The sequence below is a fragment of the Plutella xylostella genome, chromosome 5 (assembly GCF_932276165.1).
Source record: "Plutella xylostella chromosome 5, ilPluXylo3.1, whole genome shotgun sequence".
Classification (NCBI taxonomy): domain Eukaryota; kingdom Metazoa; phylum Arthropoda; class Insecta; order Lepidoptera; family Plutellidae; genus Plutella; species Plutella xylostella.
Genome location: NC_063985.1, coordinates 12,256,340 through 12,273,703, shown reverse-complemented (window position 1 = coordinate 12,273,703; position 17,364 = coordinate 12,256,340). Strand labels below are relative to the sequence as shown.

Below are 17,364 nucleotides of genomic sequence, written 5' to 3'. Positions count from 1 at the left end.
CTATCAACTATTGGTTATACACATTATTAATTACAATAAAATTTTCGTTGCTGGTATTGTAATTTGATAAGATGCCACCAATTAAAGTTAAAATGCTTGTTTATAGTGAGGATTCAATGCTACGAGCTTATGAAGAGGTAAAATCTGGTTTACCAATAGCTGCTGCACATTAAATACAATGCACTTTATATTATGCTTATAAAGTGAACGGTAAGACTCCACTTGGCTGGCGTATGTGTCCAAAAACTTTTTTATCGCCAGGGAAAGAAAACACCATAGTTAAGGAGATATTAAGCATGGAAAAGGAAAAAGAAAAAAATATTAGAACCGAAAGAAAAACGAGCTGAAGAAAGACAAAGAAAAAAGAGAAGAAGATGAAGCCTAAACAAGAAAAAAATTAAGCAAATAAAACTGCAACACAACAGAATCTAGACGCCTTGCAAATGACCAAAAAAGTATTGTTTGATTCTTCAAGCGAGGATGATGTGGAAATACAGGAAGAAAATAATAAGAACGATAATGGAGAAAGACGGACGAATGAGAACGATTAAGACGAAAGAAGAAACAAGAAATGGATAAATCTAAAGCGAAGGAAACTACAGTGAAAAAGAAAACATATTTTCGGAAATAAGAAAAAAGTTTAATTATATTCTACAAGTGGAAGTGAAGCCGAAAAGTGGGTGCCTCCTCATGATAGTACGGATGATCCCGAGAGTGATGACTATATAATATATTTTCTCGAATTTTTTGATTTGTATAAGAAGTTTACATGATTGTTTTTTCCTATTAAATATTTAAACTGTTGTATAATGCTTATTTTGAATGGTGAATTTCATAAGGTCTCATTATAATAACAACGTTAATGCGTAAAATATGTTGCGAAGACGTGTAAAATGTTCAGTGTTTTTATGTATGAAAATTACTTTACTTTTGCTATCACAGATTTTTAATACTTTGTATTTTTTTATTTTTTTTGTTGATGACTTCATATCAATTACTGGAACACAGAATGTAAAACTGCTTTGTCAATTACTGGGCGTAGTGAAAAATTTCCTATCAATTACAGGTACATTTTGAGACTGTTTGAATTTTCTCGGAAAATAGTAAAAAACGTTTAATTAGATAGTTGATTGTAAGGAGATAATTTAGATAGAAGACTGATTTACCAAATTTTGTTACTTAGTTACCGCCTGATTTCGTAATAAAAGTTTTTCCCTAACAACGTTTTTGTTATTGCCACTATTGTGTCAACTACTGGGACATTTACCTTAATATAGTTCTGAAGATGAATGGATTTTAATATAGTTTGCTGACACCAACACGCCAAGATGATGAAGATGTGTGAATTCAGAAAACGCCTGATATTATAATTTTAGTCAATTATACTTTAGTAACTTTGACATGACTAGCTTTGTGGGCGCCGCGCCGGACAATGGAAATATTCTTATTTAATAAAACAACTAGTATTGTTACTTAATTGCGTTAATAATGAAATATTCATACATTTCATTAAAAAATATTTTATCAATGATGATAGATATGTACTTAGTTACTTACTAACTAACTTTCATCATGTATGTAAGTACCTAGGTACATACACGGTGTCCATAATTGTATTTTAAACTATTTTTTTAATCATTTGCCTTTTATAAATTGAGTAAGATTCTTGAGCAAGTATTTAAGCGTAGCCCGGCGCAGGTGTGTCCTTCTGGGTCTTTGCGTTTTATGCGATTTCTCGAGATGGAATAATTTCAAACCCGCTCCATAAAACAAGGGACCGTACTAAAAGTAGGATACTTAGTTCAGAATATATTTTAGCGCCACCTCTTCACCAGCAGCATTTTTGTTTGTGATTTACAAAATTTTTGCCAAAAATCGTTTCATTTAAGTATTATTTTTCTTTCACTTTTCAATTGTTTCGGATCTAAGTAATAGGAAGAAACGCTGAAAATCTAGCGACCTCTTAGTAAATAAACTGATGCTATATGAAGCCTAATCTTGGAGACAGAGCCCATTTCCCGATACCCCTAGAGTCGTGCGGTTCATCAGTATGCGAGGCCTTATTTCCATGTGGTTGTTTCAGCGATAGGACCGGGAGCCTTTCTAGTATACAGGGTGTTGCAAAAAGGGTATACTAAGCCGAAACTTACTAGTGCAGCATGGTATATCTAAGCCCGAAACTAAAAACAGAATTTCAAAATACGCGAAAAAATATTAATTTAATTTTCCATAGAAACTTTGTTGGTCACGTGACTTTTTACTATAGAGAATGGAATCAGAAGCATTGTTAGTATGAGAGGGGGGTCAGGTTTCTTTGCATCTGACCGTACCTTGATAGCACTTAGAATCAGATATTTTACACAAAACAGTAAGTAATACTTACTTAAATAAATAGATTCCAAAAAATTGCGTAGGGTTAGTAGACTAGAACCTACCCTCAGTTTGGCACACATCCAGAGAGGGGCATTGTCTAACTAACGTAGGGTTTATTGCTTTAGGGAACCGTACGCCATATCACACTAAACTGTAATATGGAACCCTTGTACCAGATCAATAGCATTGATTTAAATAGATCTGTTCACTAAAGACGTAATAGATGTTTATGTTTACAAATTGACAACAGTTCGCTAGTTTTAGCCATTAGTACTTATTACTTCCAAGATTTTAGCACTTTCTAATTCTCATATACATACATGGGTTATTTTGTAAGTTATGTGTGCGATGTAATGTAACTTACTGTACGACAAGACAAGATTTTTTAAAAAAATATTTTTTTAAATATTTTCCAAAGCTGCAAAGCTTATACAGGGTTATTGGTAAGTAGACCGGATCCTTTCAGGAGGTGATAGAGGAAGGCATTTCCAGTCAATTGAACCCAATAATGCATTATCCTAAACTTAACCATTTCTAAGATATTTAATATTTAAGGTTTTTTAATTTTTTGCCAAAATTTTATGCTTAAAAACCGAAAATAAAAAAAACTAGCCACATTTCAATATTTTTTTTGGTTGTTTTGTATAAGTAACACCTTAATAAACTAATTAAAATAATCAAATGTGCACTATTCGACTTAAATTAGACATAATACCTCAAAATAGTTAAACATTTTGAAAAAATATTCAAAACGCAAAAACAAATAAATTAAATTAAAAAAGATTTTCATATGATATTTTTTTGTGCACTTTAGCTTAAAAACATGGTCAACTAATAAGCTTTCAAACAAGATAATTCAATACCAAATCGATTAAGGTATCACCAAGATATGGCCAAAACAACCAGCACAGACGGACAAAATTCAACAGGAAAACTAACAAAATTAGCCCAATTTAAAGGTAAAAAGTGTGATTGTTTTCAGTCCTGTTAACTTTAGTATGGAAACCCCTGCTCAGTTTACTCCGCTTTCTCTGGTTGTTTTGGCCATACCTTGGTGATACCTTAATCGATTTGGTATTAAATCATCTTGTTTGAAAGCTTATTAGTTGACCATATTTTAAAGCTGAAATGCACAAAAAAATGTCATATGAAAATCTTTTTTAATTTAATTTATTTGTTTATGCGTTTTGAATAATTTTTCAAAAAGTTTAACTATTTTGAGGTATTATGTCTTATTTAAGTCGAATAATGCACATTAGATTATTTTAATTACTTTATTAAGGTGTTACTTATGCAAAACAACCAAAAAAAATATTGAAATGTGGCTAGTTTTTTTTTATTTTCGGTTTTAAGCATTAAATTTTGGCAAAAAAATTAAAAAACCTTAAATATTAAATATCTTAGAAATGGTTAAGTTTAGGATAATGCATTATTGGGTTCAATCGACTGGAAATGCCTTCCTCTATCACCTCCTGAAAGGATCCGGTCTACTTACCAATAACCCTGTATAATTAATAAACTAACAAGACAACCAGCAAACAACCTCATTATCACCTTTATCACGATAAATCCACCGTTCCCACCTTCACAAGAAGAGTCTTTCCCACCAGGTCAGTGGGCCGCCCCTGATGGGAAAGGCTTGACATTGAGACCTCTCTGATGTGGGAGAAGAAGTCGGCCTTACCGAAGATGTCTTATTACCTATACAAAATATAATCAGACAGAAATCTAATAGGTATTTGGATGAATATATTATGATAGTGATAGGAAAAAGTGTTTAGACGCTCATTGGATGAAGCAGTGGACGATTGTAAGCCTACGTGATGTTGAAGAGCCGGTAACCGTTAAACAACATAGTGTAAGCATCATCTATCTTGCTCTTAATCCAATGATCGTAGGTGTGAGTAATAAGATTTAGTCCCAGTGGCTACCACGCCTGGAGCAGGCATTGTGCGGTTGCCCTATTGTTTCCTAAGTCCCTGTGACCGACTGTGTGAAGTCAGATTGTGTTTATTACTGCTCAAACTACCTACTTGCTTTAGAACTACAGTTATTGGTTTTCGGAGCTTTAAACAGAATACTCCCTAAGATATTATATAATATGAGTTAGCTAGTATTTTATGTAGGTCCATGAAAAAAAATTGAAATATGTTTGAGGTTAAATCATTCAATAGCAAATCGAAGCTGTTCACCTACACAAACTTTTACACTCATTAACAAACTTTAAATGAAAATGCTTTAAAGTAAAAACCAAGAAAACCAGTGAAAACCATAAATAAAACATAAAAATGTGACAATATGAAGTGATATCAAAATTGTGCAGTAAATGTGAACCCTTGGAACTTCCGCCTTGTGCCATTTTAATGTGACAAAGTTACAACCGGCACCGCTGACCTATTCTGTTATTGGGGAGTCTTCAAGATGCCAGACACCTTGTCTCTCACGACCGGAGTCAGCCTGGGCCTGCTGGCTGGCATCGTTTCTGGAGTGTGCTACATCTTCGCCAATGGACTTAATAAGCCGAGGTAAGTGGACTTTAAAACATTTTCTAGGAGCAGGGAGATCTTTCCCCATTTTGCAACATTAGATTTGACATCCTCTCTGGTCCATGGGATTAATTAGTGTTAGAGGATCAAAAATTAAGAAAACTTAATGTACAGTCAATCTAGATAAATCTACATGTCATTGTAAGAAGGCATATTCATCAAAGTGTTAATTATTCCCTTAATTTTGCAAATCATACGCAAAATTACTTAATTGTTACATAGTTTTCTATTACACAGGTGGCCATTGATAGCAAGAGATAGCTATCGTTCCACATTGTTAAAATTCATTTCGTCACATCCGCATCTGACCATGCGATATTTCAACAAAGAACTTAAATTAGTGAATGACCATCAACCGTGGCGTACACAGGAATTTTAAACTTTTTTTGTAATGAAAAAAAGGTTGGCATTTTACCTTTCAACCCATGCCTCTTAATTAAAAAGAAAATGTGAAAATGCGCGGGAAACCGTTAAGTACGAACTAATTACTGCACCGTACTCAGTGACTTCGATTCGGACACGGTTACAAGCAACGGGAACAATCGATTGTGATTAAGAATCGAATGTGTGTTTCACGGAGCACTGGCCACATCGCCCACCTGTCAATAGAGAATAAAAATAAAGGGGAGGTTTTTTGAATTAGGAATGCATGAGGCATAACGCCGGTTGTCCGTCGCCCGAGTGCGTCAGTCAGTTGCCGCCAAATAACCGTTGAGTGAGTCGATTCGAATATCGCGTTGTGGATTTTAAAATGTTTTTTAAAGTCGAATTTAACGTGTTCTTTTTGTGAAGTGTGTGATGCAGTGACGATTTCCATGACTTTGGATTGCACTTTTGAGGGTTACACGCTATCTACGGTAGGTCCTTTTTAGTTTTATTTTACATTCCTTTTAATTTTCTAATTCCATAAAATTTAATTTTTTTTTTTTTCTCTTACTTACTGAAATACCTACCCCATATTATTAAAACTATTAAAGATTTTAGAGCCTATAAGTGCCACTTGAACAAACATATTAAGGGCCACTTGCACCAACATATTAAATCTAGATTTAGTGTTAAATCTCGATTTAGTGTCAAATTTTAGATGGATTGACATTTCTTAATTCGAGATTTGACACTAAATCTAGATTTAAATGTTTTTGCAAGTGGCCCTAAATAATGTAGATTTAGTGTCAAATCTCGATTTAAGAAACGTCAGTCCATATAAAATTTGACACTAAATCGAGATTTATCACTAAATCTAGATTTAATATGTTGGTGCAAGTGGCCCTAAATCATCTATAAATCCATAAAACAAAATATTCTTCTTGGTATTGTTCTATGACAAAAGACAGACGATTAATACGTAACCAACCGTTGTCACCAAATTATGAAACAAGTAGAGCGGCTAATCCCAATTTCCTATTCATTTTCTAAACCTTATTATAAACCGACTGAATTGAGAAGTCGTTTTCGAATTCAGAAACAGAATAGCGTTATTCGTTTTCAATTCGGCCGCGTTGTTGTCAATGTTTTGGCGCGCCGAATGCGATGGTTCTGCCCGGCTGGGCAAGCACGCAGTGTCTATCTTTTGTCCGTTGAGTTTCGAAAATGGAATTTGGTTTTCAACAGTTCCATTCGCTCTAATGGGTGCCAGCCGGAGATCTACTATTTGCAGATCATCCGGCTGTTGTACGAGAGTTTCCAACACACATCGGATTTAATCCTGATTATTATTTTTACAAACATGGCCCATATGTTTCTTATTATAGGAAATCTAACATGAACTTAAGTCTAAAGAGCTGCTGAACAATAATTCTGCCAATCACAGTGCTTATTATTTAAATTGGTTCTACCTTTTTTGGTCTAAGATTTATTTGCCTAATCTCGTATTGCATAGTAACGTTTGGTCAAAGTCTCGTTTCGCCGAAAATCGTATGTCATAAATCTCGATTAGTAAAAAGTTATTTTGCATTATCTTGTTTAGCCTAATAATGGTATGGCCAAATCTTGAATAGCCTAATAATAGGTTTATAAAAAGAAATAATATTTGATTGGCTTTAACTTTGACGGAGCGTCTCTCTATAGCGCAAACTGGTGCCTTGTATTGTTTCCGCTGTTTGGAAAACGCTCCTCTCCGCTTCGCTGCGCTCCGCTTTGGTTTCGATGAACATGTGCACCTAACACGCTCCTCCTCGCTTTGCTCGTCGTCGCACCTATCTTTAGGTTTCGATCTCATGGGGTTTGTAATAATTATATTGCTCGTTAACTTTCGATTTTTTAATCATTCAATATAGTGATTTTCGGGATGTAGGAGAAAAATACCACAATTTGTACATTTACTACATACCTACTTAATATATTATTTATTAAGATTAGGAGAAACAAGATTATACATAGGTATAGACGAACATAAATTTGAGCAAACGAAACTTAGGTGTTTAAAGATTGTGCTTTAAGAGTTTTAGACGAAACGAGCCTTATGCCACATAAGTCTTGGCAAAGTGATGGTTCGGCCAAAAAAGTTTAGACCATACGAGTTATGCGAAATGAGTTTTGGTCAATAAAGATTATGCGAGATGAGGGAAACCGATTTAAATTACTAATTAATTTTGTACTAACAAATTATTCGAAGTTGTAAAACCAATGTAAGCTACTAAGTTAGGTTAGGGTATTAAAATTCAACCCCCATTATCACATAGGCATTATCATAACCTATTTCCGTGTATTTCCTGTGTTGAACAGCAGAATAACAATAAGCTCAGGAAATATTAAACTACTCGTAATACCCTGGGGGAATAAACCAAAAGAAGCTTATACATAATCATATTATCATAATTAAATCTATTAAGTTTTTTCCATGCTTCCAAATGTTTAAATCTGATTGGGTACCTGTGGTTAGGGCTGGAAACCTTTAAAGTATACGAGTAAAAAAAAGATCAGAAATAGTCATCATGTCCAAACTCTATTACCACAAAAATTTTTTGAAAGACACGATCAATTTCTGAGTAAAAATATGAAGAGAAACTTAGTACTTAAGTATGTTTTTATGATATACTTACACATGTTATTCGGTATTTGTGTAAGTAGAAAGATATTTAATTATACTTGCGGCACTGTCTCGGCGTTCTACACTTGCTATTATGCTTGTTTTTGAGCTCACAACTGCTAACTTATTTTAATTATATTTTATCTAGATTAAGTTAATTAAAACAAGTAGGTATAAGTTATATATAATATTGGTTTATATTTTTTTATACTCGGTACTTGAAGAATACCTACAAAAAGAATGTCCAGACTTCACACAAACAAAAATGTTATTATATTAAAATTCTAGAAGACCTAAATAGTGACTTCTATGATTTTGTAATACATTCATAACGCGCATCATCGCTCAATTTAACCAATGCTTCACTTATGTTTTTTGAACCCATGTCAATATCAAAATAATTATACACCAGCAGTAGCCATAACCTGATGACAAATCTTACCAAGTAGGTACTTTGATAGGTCCCTGTCCGAACAGACCAGACTCGGCAGACGGAAGACAATACCATATAAGATTACACCGGACGGAAGGGCGACAAACTCAGTTCGTCACAAGAATAGCAAACCATTGCTGATTCCACTAAATTACCTACTTATAGTCTGGAAAATGTAGTTACATACTTTATTTAGCAATAAAGTACTTACTTAAATTTTGGAAAACATTTCCTGAGTCAAGGTCAATGAAAGTTTTCAAAAAAACTTCATATACATGTTTGTAGGTAAGCTTATTCAGATTTCATTGCATGATTTATGAATTGAATCCATGTCATGGCTTCAAAATAAACATTATTATGAACCTAATTGCCTATGACTGAAATTTGTGCAACCTCTATTGCCTTCAATGGGTAGGCACTAGGCAGCTACATAGATGTGAAATTTGTTTACTTATTTGTTTTTATTGCTATTTAAGTACACTGACGAGCAATGAAACCAAATATAAAATACCACCAAATTACTCCTTAACGGAAAAGGCTTAATGACGCCTTTTGCAATATTGAAGTACATTTAACACCTCATCAAAATATTACCAAACTAAAAACGTGAATATTTTGTTCAAATTTTAAATTAAGTAAATGTTTGAAAAAGTTGGGGTCGTTTGGTGTCGGAATTTTGTGGGTGGAACTTTTTAATTGCTCGTGAGTGTTTTTAATGCTCATGCCAAGCACTTATTGTGGTTTGGTTATCTTCTTCTTCTTCTTTCGTGTCAGTGAAATGCGATTTTTTATATTTGTCCAGACCAAAAAGAAACAACTTTGATAGCATTCTGGTTGGCCTGGAGTAAGTCTTCCCGTGTGCAGGTGGAAGGGCACAGGGGACAGGAGAGTAAATGCTCCATAGTCTGGGGGGCGGTACCACAGTCGCATAGGTTGGTGATTATTATGATGGTTATGATTATGATGGACGTTATGGTGGCTGCTGTTGGTGATCAATGTCAAGTGTGGACTATTGCTGATTTGATAAAGATAAAATAAAGATAAAACACTCTGTATTGCACACAAACAGAAACAGTTTCACAAACATAGAAAAGAAATAGTACAATCGGCGGCCTTATTACTAAAAGTAATCTATTCCAGACAACCACATAGATAGGAAATAGACAATATGAAAATTATAAACGCCTGAAAAGGCACTAATAGCAATATTTATCAAATGCAAAATATAGTTTCATCAATAAAAATACTTATATTATTATAAATTATATTAGTAATTAATTACATCATTTATAAAAATTTAATTTCATTTCAATTTATAAAATTAAAAACTTTATTGAAAACCAAATGAATATAAGCTTAGAAATATTGGTGGAATGCATTAAGTACCTACTCTATTTCTATTTTATTGTACCTACCTAACTAAAATATCCTTCGTTTATCTATAAAGAAAACTTTTTCATAAAACGTGGTCAAAGGCTTGTTTGTATTCAGTTGACTGTACCTTCCCTATACTTGACAGTACGTGAAACAAAACGATCATCATATCAAAAATACATCCTCATTTCAAAACCAATTCATTTCGCGGAAGCACCAATCTTCCTCCTGGCCCGACTCGGTGACTTCCCGAGACGGCTGCGACTGGAGCCCGCGTCTCTAGGGTTGCCACCACCCCTCATCCCGTGGCTGGAGGCTCCAGGGTTGCCACCAGCCCGCGCGCGCTGCACCCGAGACCTCAGCTGCTCGAAGAGAACGCTACTGCTGTTCACTTGAGGAATTATTGTGGTCACATTTTTGTCGGGCTCCTGGAATGTTTTGACTTGTTGTTTAACCCAATAGAGCATGCTTGGTGGGCTTCGCTTTGCTTGTAAGAAACTTGGGAATTCATGGATTAAACGATTAATATCAATTTTGACTTGATTAAAAAATTACCAAGAATTGGACTCATACGGTCGGCTATAGGGAAGTTCAAGTTCACTTATAAGGTAGACCCATCGAGCCTTACATAAATGCATGTATGAGAGCATTTTCTTACCGTCTTGAACACTATGATGTAGTAAGTCTGTCGGTGCTCGAGCAGCTCGGCGGGGTGCTGCCAGGGGGGCAGCTCGAACAGCTTTTTGAGGTCTCCGCTGATGTCACACAAGTCGAAGTTGGTGTAGGCCCCTGAAATAATGTTCCATAGTGATCTCATATTTTTGCTAAATAGCTACTCTGACTTAGAGGATATTTGAACATTGAAACTGTAAAAAAAAATTGCTACGGAATATGTAGGCTTATTTTGCACATATTCTGGAGTCATTCGTCAAGTCGCGCGCCTTAGACTCGCGCGCCACGCGAGTTGGCATCTTCTGTTTTTTTATATCGTCAACTCGCGTGCCCATGTAAAGTACTGTCAGATGCAAACGAATTGAAACTAAAAAATATAATTAAATATTGTCTCCCTGGCTGATTAGCATAAGAAGGTACCGACTAGACAGTCGCCATTAAAGTAGATGCTTTGATTTTGGGATAAAGATACAATAAAGCCTATGTTGGAAGTGCGGAATGAGGCAAAAGGGGATGTGACCTATGACGCATGATACCCAAGTTTGCTATCTCTCTCATCCCGTGCGCAAATTTTACTTGTCCTAATTCGAAGCAGAGATGTACAGTGCATTACTTACAGTCTACAGTACAGCGCAAAAATATTAAAATGTGGCAGATTTTACTGATTTTGATTTATTGTGGGGGTAAGCCTATAATAAATTAACTTTACTATACCAAGTCTACTTTGCCGTAATATAAACACAGTGTTACGTTTTCGTTGTGTTACCGTTACATTAAATATCGAATTAGCACTAAAATTTAAAACAAATTTCGTTTAAGTATTTCATTCGTCAAAGAGACAGACCTAACTGTAACAATTAAGTACTTCCAGGAAGTTCATCGCAAGCAGGTCCATCTAGTAAAAAAACTGCACATGAAATCATAACATCCCAGCAAGGAAATTCGGTACTGCTTCGTGCAGGTTATAAATATAACAAAGACCGAACAAATGGGTGACTGGTAGAAAATGCTTTTAGCATTAAGTCCACCTAATTGTACATAATTACTTTTGTATATTGTGCAATGAAGAATAAATAAATAAATAAATAAATAAATAAAAATAGTTCCTGTGTTTGGAGGTGTTCGAAAAGAACAGTTTGCCAAGCGAGATTAATTACTGATTTTATTTTAAAGTAAAGTCCTATAAAATACCCTAAGTATACATTTTAAGTAGTTACCTTAATCATAATAAATTATAACTTTTGTGGCTGACCCTACATATTTTCACAGTCGAGCGAGTTGACGACAAAAAAAGTAGGTAAATACGGGAGGGGCAACTCGCGTGTGGCGCGCGAGTCTAAGGCGCGCGACTTGACGAACGACTCATATTCTGCTACTATAGTAATCAGAACAGTTACTTACTTAAATAATTATTATTGATAAACGAATATAATATAGATTTATAAATAATGTAGGTACTAGTGAGAATACAATATCAAGCTATACGAAGCTATAGAAGGTACCTAATTTACACTTCTTCCTTATAAACTCGAGCAACACCCTGGCGCCACAGTGTGGGTTCACTAGCACGGTCTTCTCCACTGACGGGTCTGTCTCATGCAGCTGATCTTGAGATGAGAGCTCAGGGGAGTCCTTGTAACACACCACTATGAACATTACTCTGCCAAGTAACTGGAAGTGCAAGCTATTTGTTTATGTTTACATTCATCGTGACATGAGATTGTGGATTGTCGTAATTTGTTGACATTATTTGACGCATGGATAATACAGATTGTGAAGCCACAGATCGATCAGTATTGAACCTCTTCGAATCGTGAACGGTGGAATTAAAAAAATATTTTAATGAGTTATTTTACGCAAAGTAACTTTTGTTTACTTACGTGCGCGTGCGCAGCGTTAGACAATGATTAAGACCACGCATCATAAAGGTCACACATTGATTGCGCGGATACCCTTGACCGCAAAATTACATTCACCCAGTACGGCCGGCGTTTCCCAACCAGCCAAGGAATCAAACTAAAACGAATTATATTTCATAATGACCAACAGGTTTGTTGCAACAGTGGCGGCTGCAGTGTTGCACACGAGAGCGCCGCTAGACCGCTGAATCATAGCTACATTGTGACTGAATCGGATACGCGATTAGGACGTCCATTCTGTGCAATCCGCGAGCGGTTGGTAAACAAACGGCACCACGTGGCGGGAAATTAGAATTCCGAATTAACGTTCCGAATTTAAATACGAATGGCAGCGTTCGGAAACATCATATAAGAAGTGGAATGAACAATGAGTGTGCTGGCGGAGGTGTCTCGGTTGATGGTGAACACGGTGGCCGCGCTGCCGCCGCCGGGCCCGCTGCCGAGCTCGTTCCAGTTCCAGCACAACGGCTCCAACTTCGCCATCTTCCTGATCCTGTTCGCACTGTGCATGATGGAGGTCGTGGTGCTGAGGATCATCACGGAGGAGCAGGCGCGGGGCGAGCGCGCGCCAAGGAGCGTCACCTCGCTGTGGTTCGAGCTAGATGATGACTGAAGTCTACAGCTACACCCGCGGCTGCGTCGTGACTCGTGGCTCTAGCTACATTAGGGGATTAGGGAATATTCAATGTGTGATCCCGAATAGTAGCTTCAGGTGCGTTCGTTTCATTGTGATCCTGGTGTGCTTTTAGTGAAGGTGAAGGAACTCGAAGGATTGTGGTTTCAAGGACATTGAAGCCTCGTAGCAGGTAGTGGTCGTCAAGGATGGTGGACTTTTTTATTAGCGTGTGATATTTTTAACGACATTGTTGGCTAAATATAATGTGTTTAGTTTTGACCTTGAGGTTTTGTTTAGATATTTTATCAATGATGATGACCATGTGAACAGTGATTGTGTTGTAATTTGTAATGTTAATTAGGTAGACAGTATGAACGGGTAGCTTTTTGCATTCCTGCATATAAGAAATGTTGACAGATTCAAATAATGTTTAAATGTATCCTAAAAAATTATTCTAAAGATAATAGGTGCTGCTGCAGGGCAGGCCTATATTATTTTGAAATCTTACGTACTTACGAAAATAGATATGGACCAGGTATTATAAGGATATTCTGACGATTTTGCAGCTGGAAAATTGTTAGTAAGGTATCATATAAATATTTGCCGCCGTAACTTGCCAACCTTATCAAGACCTAAGATTACCTTTTCACAAGAAAAGTCGTTTTTCTTCTACGTAGGTAAACTCTTTAGCTACCTAGTCCAAAATGTGTGTCCTTGTATAGTTTTGTTATTTAATCATTAATGTACCAAACTATTAAAAAGATAAAATTAAGATTTAATGGCTTTGTTGCCAAAATTAAATTCATAATGTTAAATAAACATTCTTACTAAACAATCTGCTGTTATCATTTTATTGTAGGTCAAATTCGATAATATCGTTAAATTGTAAGGAACAGAAATGCACTTTATTATGTTATTATTATTATTTAACTCTCTATTGCACAAGAGTTAGAACTAGATGTACCTACTTAAGTATGGTGTTTATTTAAATATTGAATTTAACCACGTTTGCCCTCTATTTAATTTAATGTGATACGAGTAACCTATATACGAACCTATTGCCTATGTATTTATACATATACTTACCGACCGAAGTACGTTGAAAGAAACTTATAAATAGCTGACGACTTACCTTATTGATCATTCAAATTCATTCCTAATCACTTTATTGACATGATTAATTACGAGAAATGTTATTATTTGTTTATTTCTAAGCAGGTTAGAAGACAGTGTTATGCGGTGATACATTTCTAAGGTCATAAACTCACTCGACATCAAAGTCATTGGGTGGGTTTGAAAGTTATTGAAGGTTGAATTTTATCGATTGTTTCTTGGACAGACCCTCTAGAATTTTAATTTATTTGATTAGTTTACAAGTTGCTCTAAATTCATTGTTTCAATCCCGATACTAATGCATAAATTCGTGGCCTTTACGCAAGCATACACAGACACATACATGCTACCAACATGCTACTGACTACAAATACATACAGAGTGTTGCAAAAAGGCTATACTAAGCCGAAACCTACATGTGCAGCATGGTATATCTATAGGTTTCGGCTTAGTATACCAATTTTGCAACACCCTGTATAAGTAGTGAAATATTAACAGTGAATTTAAGTTTCCTTAAACTTTGCCAAAGATATCGTTAGTCTTATAATGAAAGTTGCTCAGTATCTATAGCGGGTTCATTAACCTACCAGCAACGGGAACGTCACTGATAAATTTTCACCCAGCTATGCATATGAAGGTAGTTTGTATTAGTATGTTGGCTATGTATTGTGAAATAGATAGCAATGTTTAAAATGCTTATAATATGTATATATATTAGTAGTTGTAGTATATATATTATGTAAAGACCTGTTTTAAAATATATGCAGACTTCAACTATTTTGAGTGCGACTCTCTCGCTGATCTAGACATTGAATAATATGAGAATAAATAAATGTCAAGACCAAGTCAAGGTTAAGTACCTATCTAGATTCTTAGGTCGAAGACCGCAGCTTAGTGGCTTTTCGATAAATCCAATTTTAATCTAAGGTCCACGGTTGTAAAGTAGGTAGGACCTAGGAACCTAACTCCTGAAAGGATCAATAATGTTCTAAAATTAACATTAGGTACAAAATACCTCGTAGTAAAGTCGCCCTACTCTACTCTATCTTATTCCTAAAGCAAGGGATTGGTCGAAATAATATTCATAAAAGCAATGACTAACTTAATAACTAGGCAGGTATTAATTGTAAGTTTTAACATAAGCGAGTAGTCAGGTAGGTATGTAAGTATTGTGCAAGGAGCAAGCAAGTGGGGGTGGGTGACCTAATGAGTGCCGGTTGAACGAGCCAATCAGATGAAAATTTAAAATCCACGTCTGCTGAGATTAAAGAATATAAACTACCTATCTGTATCGGTTTCCCTGATATGCAGATTTTTGCAAAAGTGCATAATTAACCTGAGTTTCGTACCCGTATCGCATCAAAATCAGCACCTGGGTGTTAACAAAGTTCAGGATTACCAGCAAAGTTCCTTCCGCCAAGGTCTGAAAACCATCTGAAGAACCAAATATTTAGGTATTACCTATTTCGGTTCAAACAACTTAATGGTTTGTTAGTTTGTCAAGGACCAAGGTACAAAAATGTACGCCTTCAGTAAAGTCCACGGACAGAAAAATAGGTAAGTAGATTTTTGAGTCCTTGGGAAACTCAGGTGACTGTGATCTCAAGTGAACGTATGTTGGTTACAGTTTCTGAAACCCAATCTGGTGTGGATAAACCCTCTCTATACTTCAAGTTGGAGATTTTGTGAGCCGTGTGTTTACTAATACTATGACGAGTTCTGGAGTGCAGACTACAAACATGCAAATATTGCACGAGACGTCCTCCATCCTGTTGGACTGGACTCGACCTTGGACTGGTAGCCGGTAGTGGCTGGATGAGGAAGGTCGAGGGCAGTTTTGGTGGCGCTCCTTGGGAGAATCCATTGTCGAATAGTGGATCATTACGGATTGATGATGATTATAATTTTCAAAATACTATTGGTTATCTTATCATTAAGCTAGACTAATTATAACTTTATTGCGTAGAAATATTATAGAGTTAACGATAGGTAATCTTTGACAGGTGGGATGGTCAATATCTCACGATTTAACCGTTGCATCAACTTGCATCGTCTGTTACCAAAACTTACGAAATAGCAATGATCTACTCTACATTTTACTCTCATTGGTTTGGATATCCCTTTCATTTTCGATGATTAAGTAAAAACAAATAAACGAGGCTTCCACTGAAGTTTTAATAATAACGAGTGTACACTGTAGTTTTTGTTGTTGTGTAGTGCGGAGTGCATAATGTTAAAATGGATTCCGAATTCGCGGCATTCCTACCATTCCCAATCTGTTGTTTGCCGGTAAGTTTTGTTTTGCACGTGCATTTTTAAGGATCAATGTAGGTAGTTATTCTCTTTCATTAGCAGTACTGTACCTAATAGTAAATAATCTTCTCATGTCACTGTAGTCAGCATAGCATCATAGAGCACTCGTCTAGCCGTCCACTCAATCCAATCTTACCGAAATCGTTGTACCAAACACCGTATTTGTCTAATATGCCTTCTTTATTAGGTTATTCTGGTATCAGAGGTATATTACGGCATCCGTTAGTCCCGCTCTACTTGAATATGGCGTCGTGATCCGCACGAGATCGAGGATGGTCTACAATTTGCACAGCTTACATGCTCCGGCGCATCGCAAATAGGCTGCACTAGGTTAATGAATTTACAAAAACGCTTTATATCGCATTTGTAAACCTAATCGCCGAGTTAAATAAAATATCTAATTTGTTGTAACTAGCATTGCTGAAGCTCGTGGGAAAAAGCTATAAAATTAAACATCAGAAATATCTTCATAAAATTCTAATGCAAGAAATAATCGGAATTTCTTAGCGTTCCGTTTCGGTTCGTTATTTAAACAAAAAAGTGATAATTGGCCAACTTTCTTCATCATTCTGTTTGTCTTTCAACACTTCAGATAGTTTCTTTAATCCACGCTTATTCGCATTATCTTGATTATGGAAAAGTAAGCGGCGCGGCGTTAGCTCATTGGGTAACGCGCCCGCTTCTCACGAAAGAAATGCGTCTTCGAGTGCCGTGATAATAATAAAATAGTATAGTTTAACACTATTCTGATGTAGAATAACACCGAGAAAGCCTGTAAGTAGTATATCTTGTTAAAACCTACCAACAATACGGTCAGTTAGAAAGCCGCAATCGCTCAATTTATTTTGCTTTAGAAAGCCTTAGAATGCTCCTTTCAGAGTCTGAAACAGTTCATTTACAGCCTAGTGACCTATGAACTGATCATCATCATCATCATCATCAGGTACTGGGATCCCTAATCCGGGACATAGGGCTCA

General features: G+C 35.8%; 2 protein-coding genes across 6 annotated transcripts in view; both read left to right on the top strand.

Moving 5' to 3' along the window:
* LOC105386820 overlaps nucleotides 1-17,364 on the top strand; it is a 67,918-nt gene that overhangs the window by 12,310 nt on the left and 38,244 nt on the right. For 2 of the 5 annotated variants that reach the window (XM_038112968.2, XM_038112969.2), the window contains exon 1: nucleotides 4,600-4,898. In XM_038112968.2, the coding sequence (XP_037968896.2) occupies nucleotides 4,795-4,898 (104 nt within the window). In that variant the 5' untranslated portion in view covers nucleotides 4,600-4,794. Of the gene's footprint in view, nucleotides 1-4,594; nucleotides 4,899-17,364 lie in introns of those variants that run through there. The other 3 variants (XM_048633543.1, XM_038112967.2, XM_048633545.1) reach the window with 3 other exon arrangements.
* Nucleotides 12,225-13,240, top strand: LOC105386818. Its single transcript, XM_011557459.3, has one exon. The coding sequence runs from the start codon at nucleotides 12,713-12,715 to the stop codon at nucleotides 12,956-12,958; it is 246 nt and encodes an 81-aa protein (XP_011555761.1). The 5' UTR covers nucleotides 12,225-12,712; the 3' UTR covers nucleotides 12,959-13,240.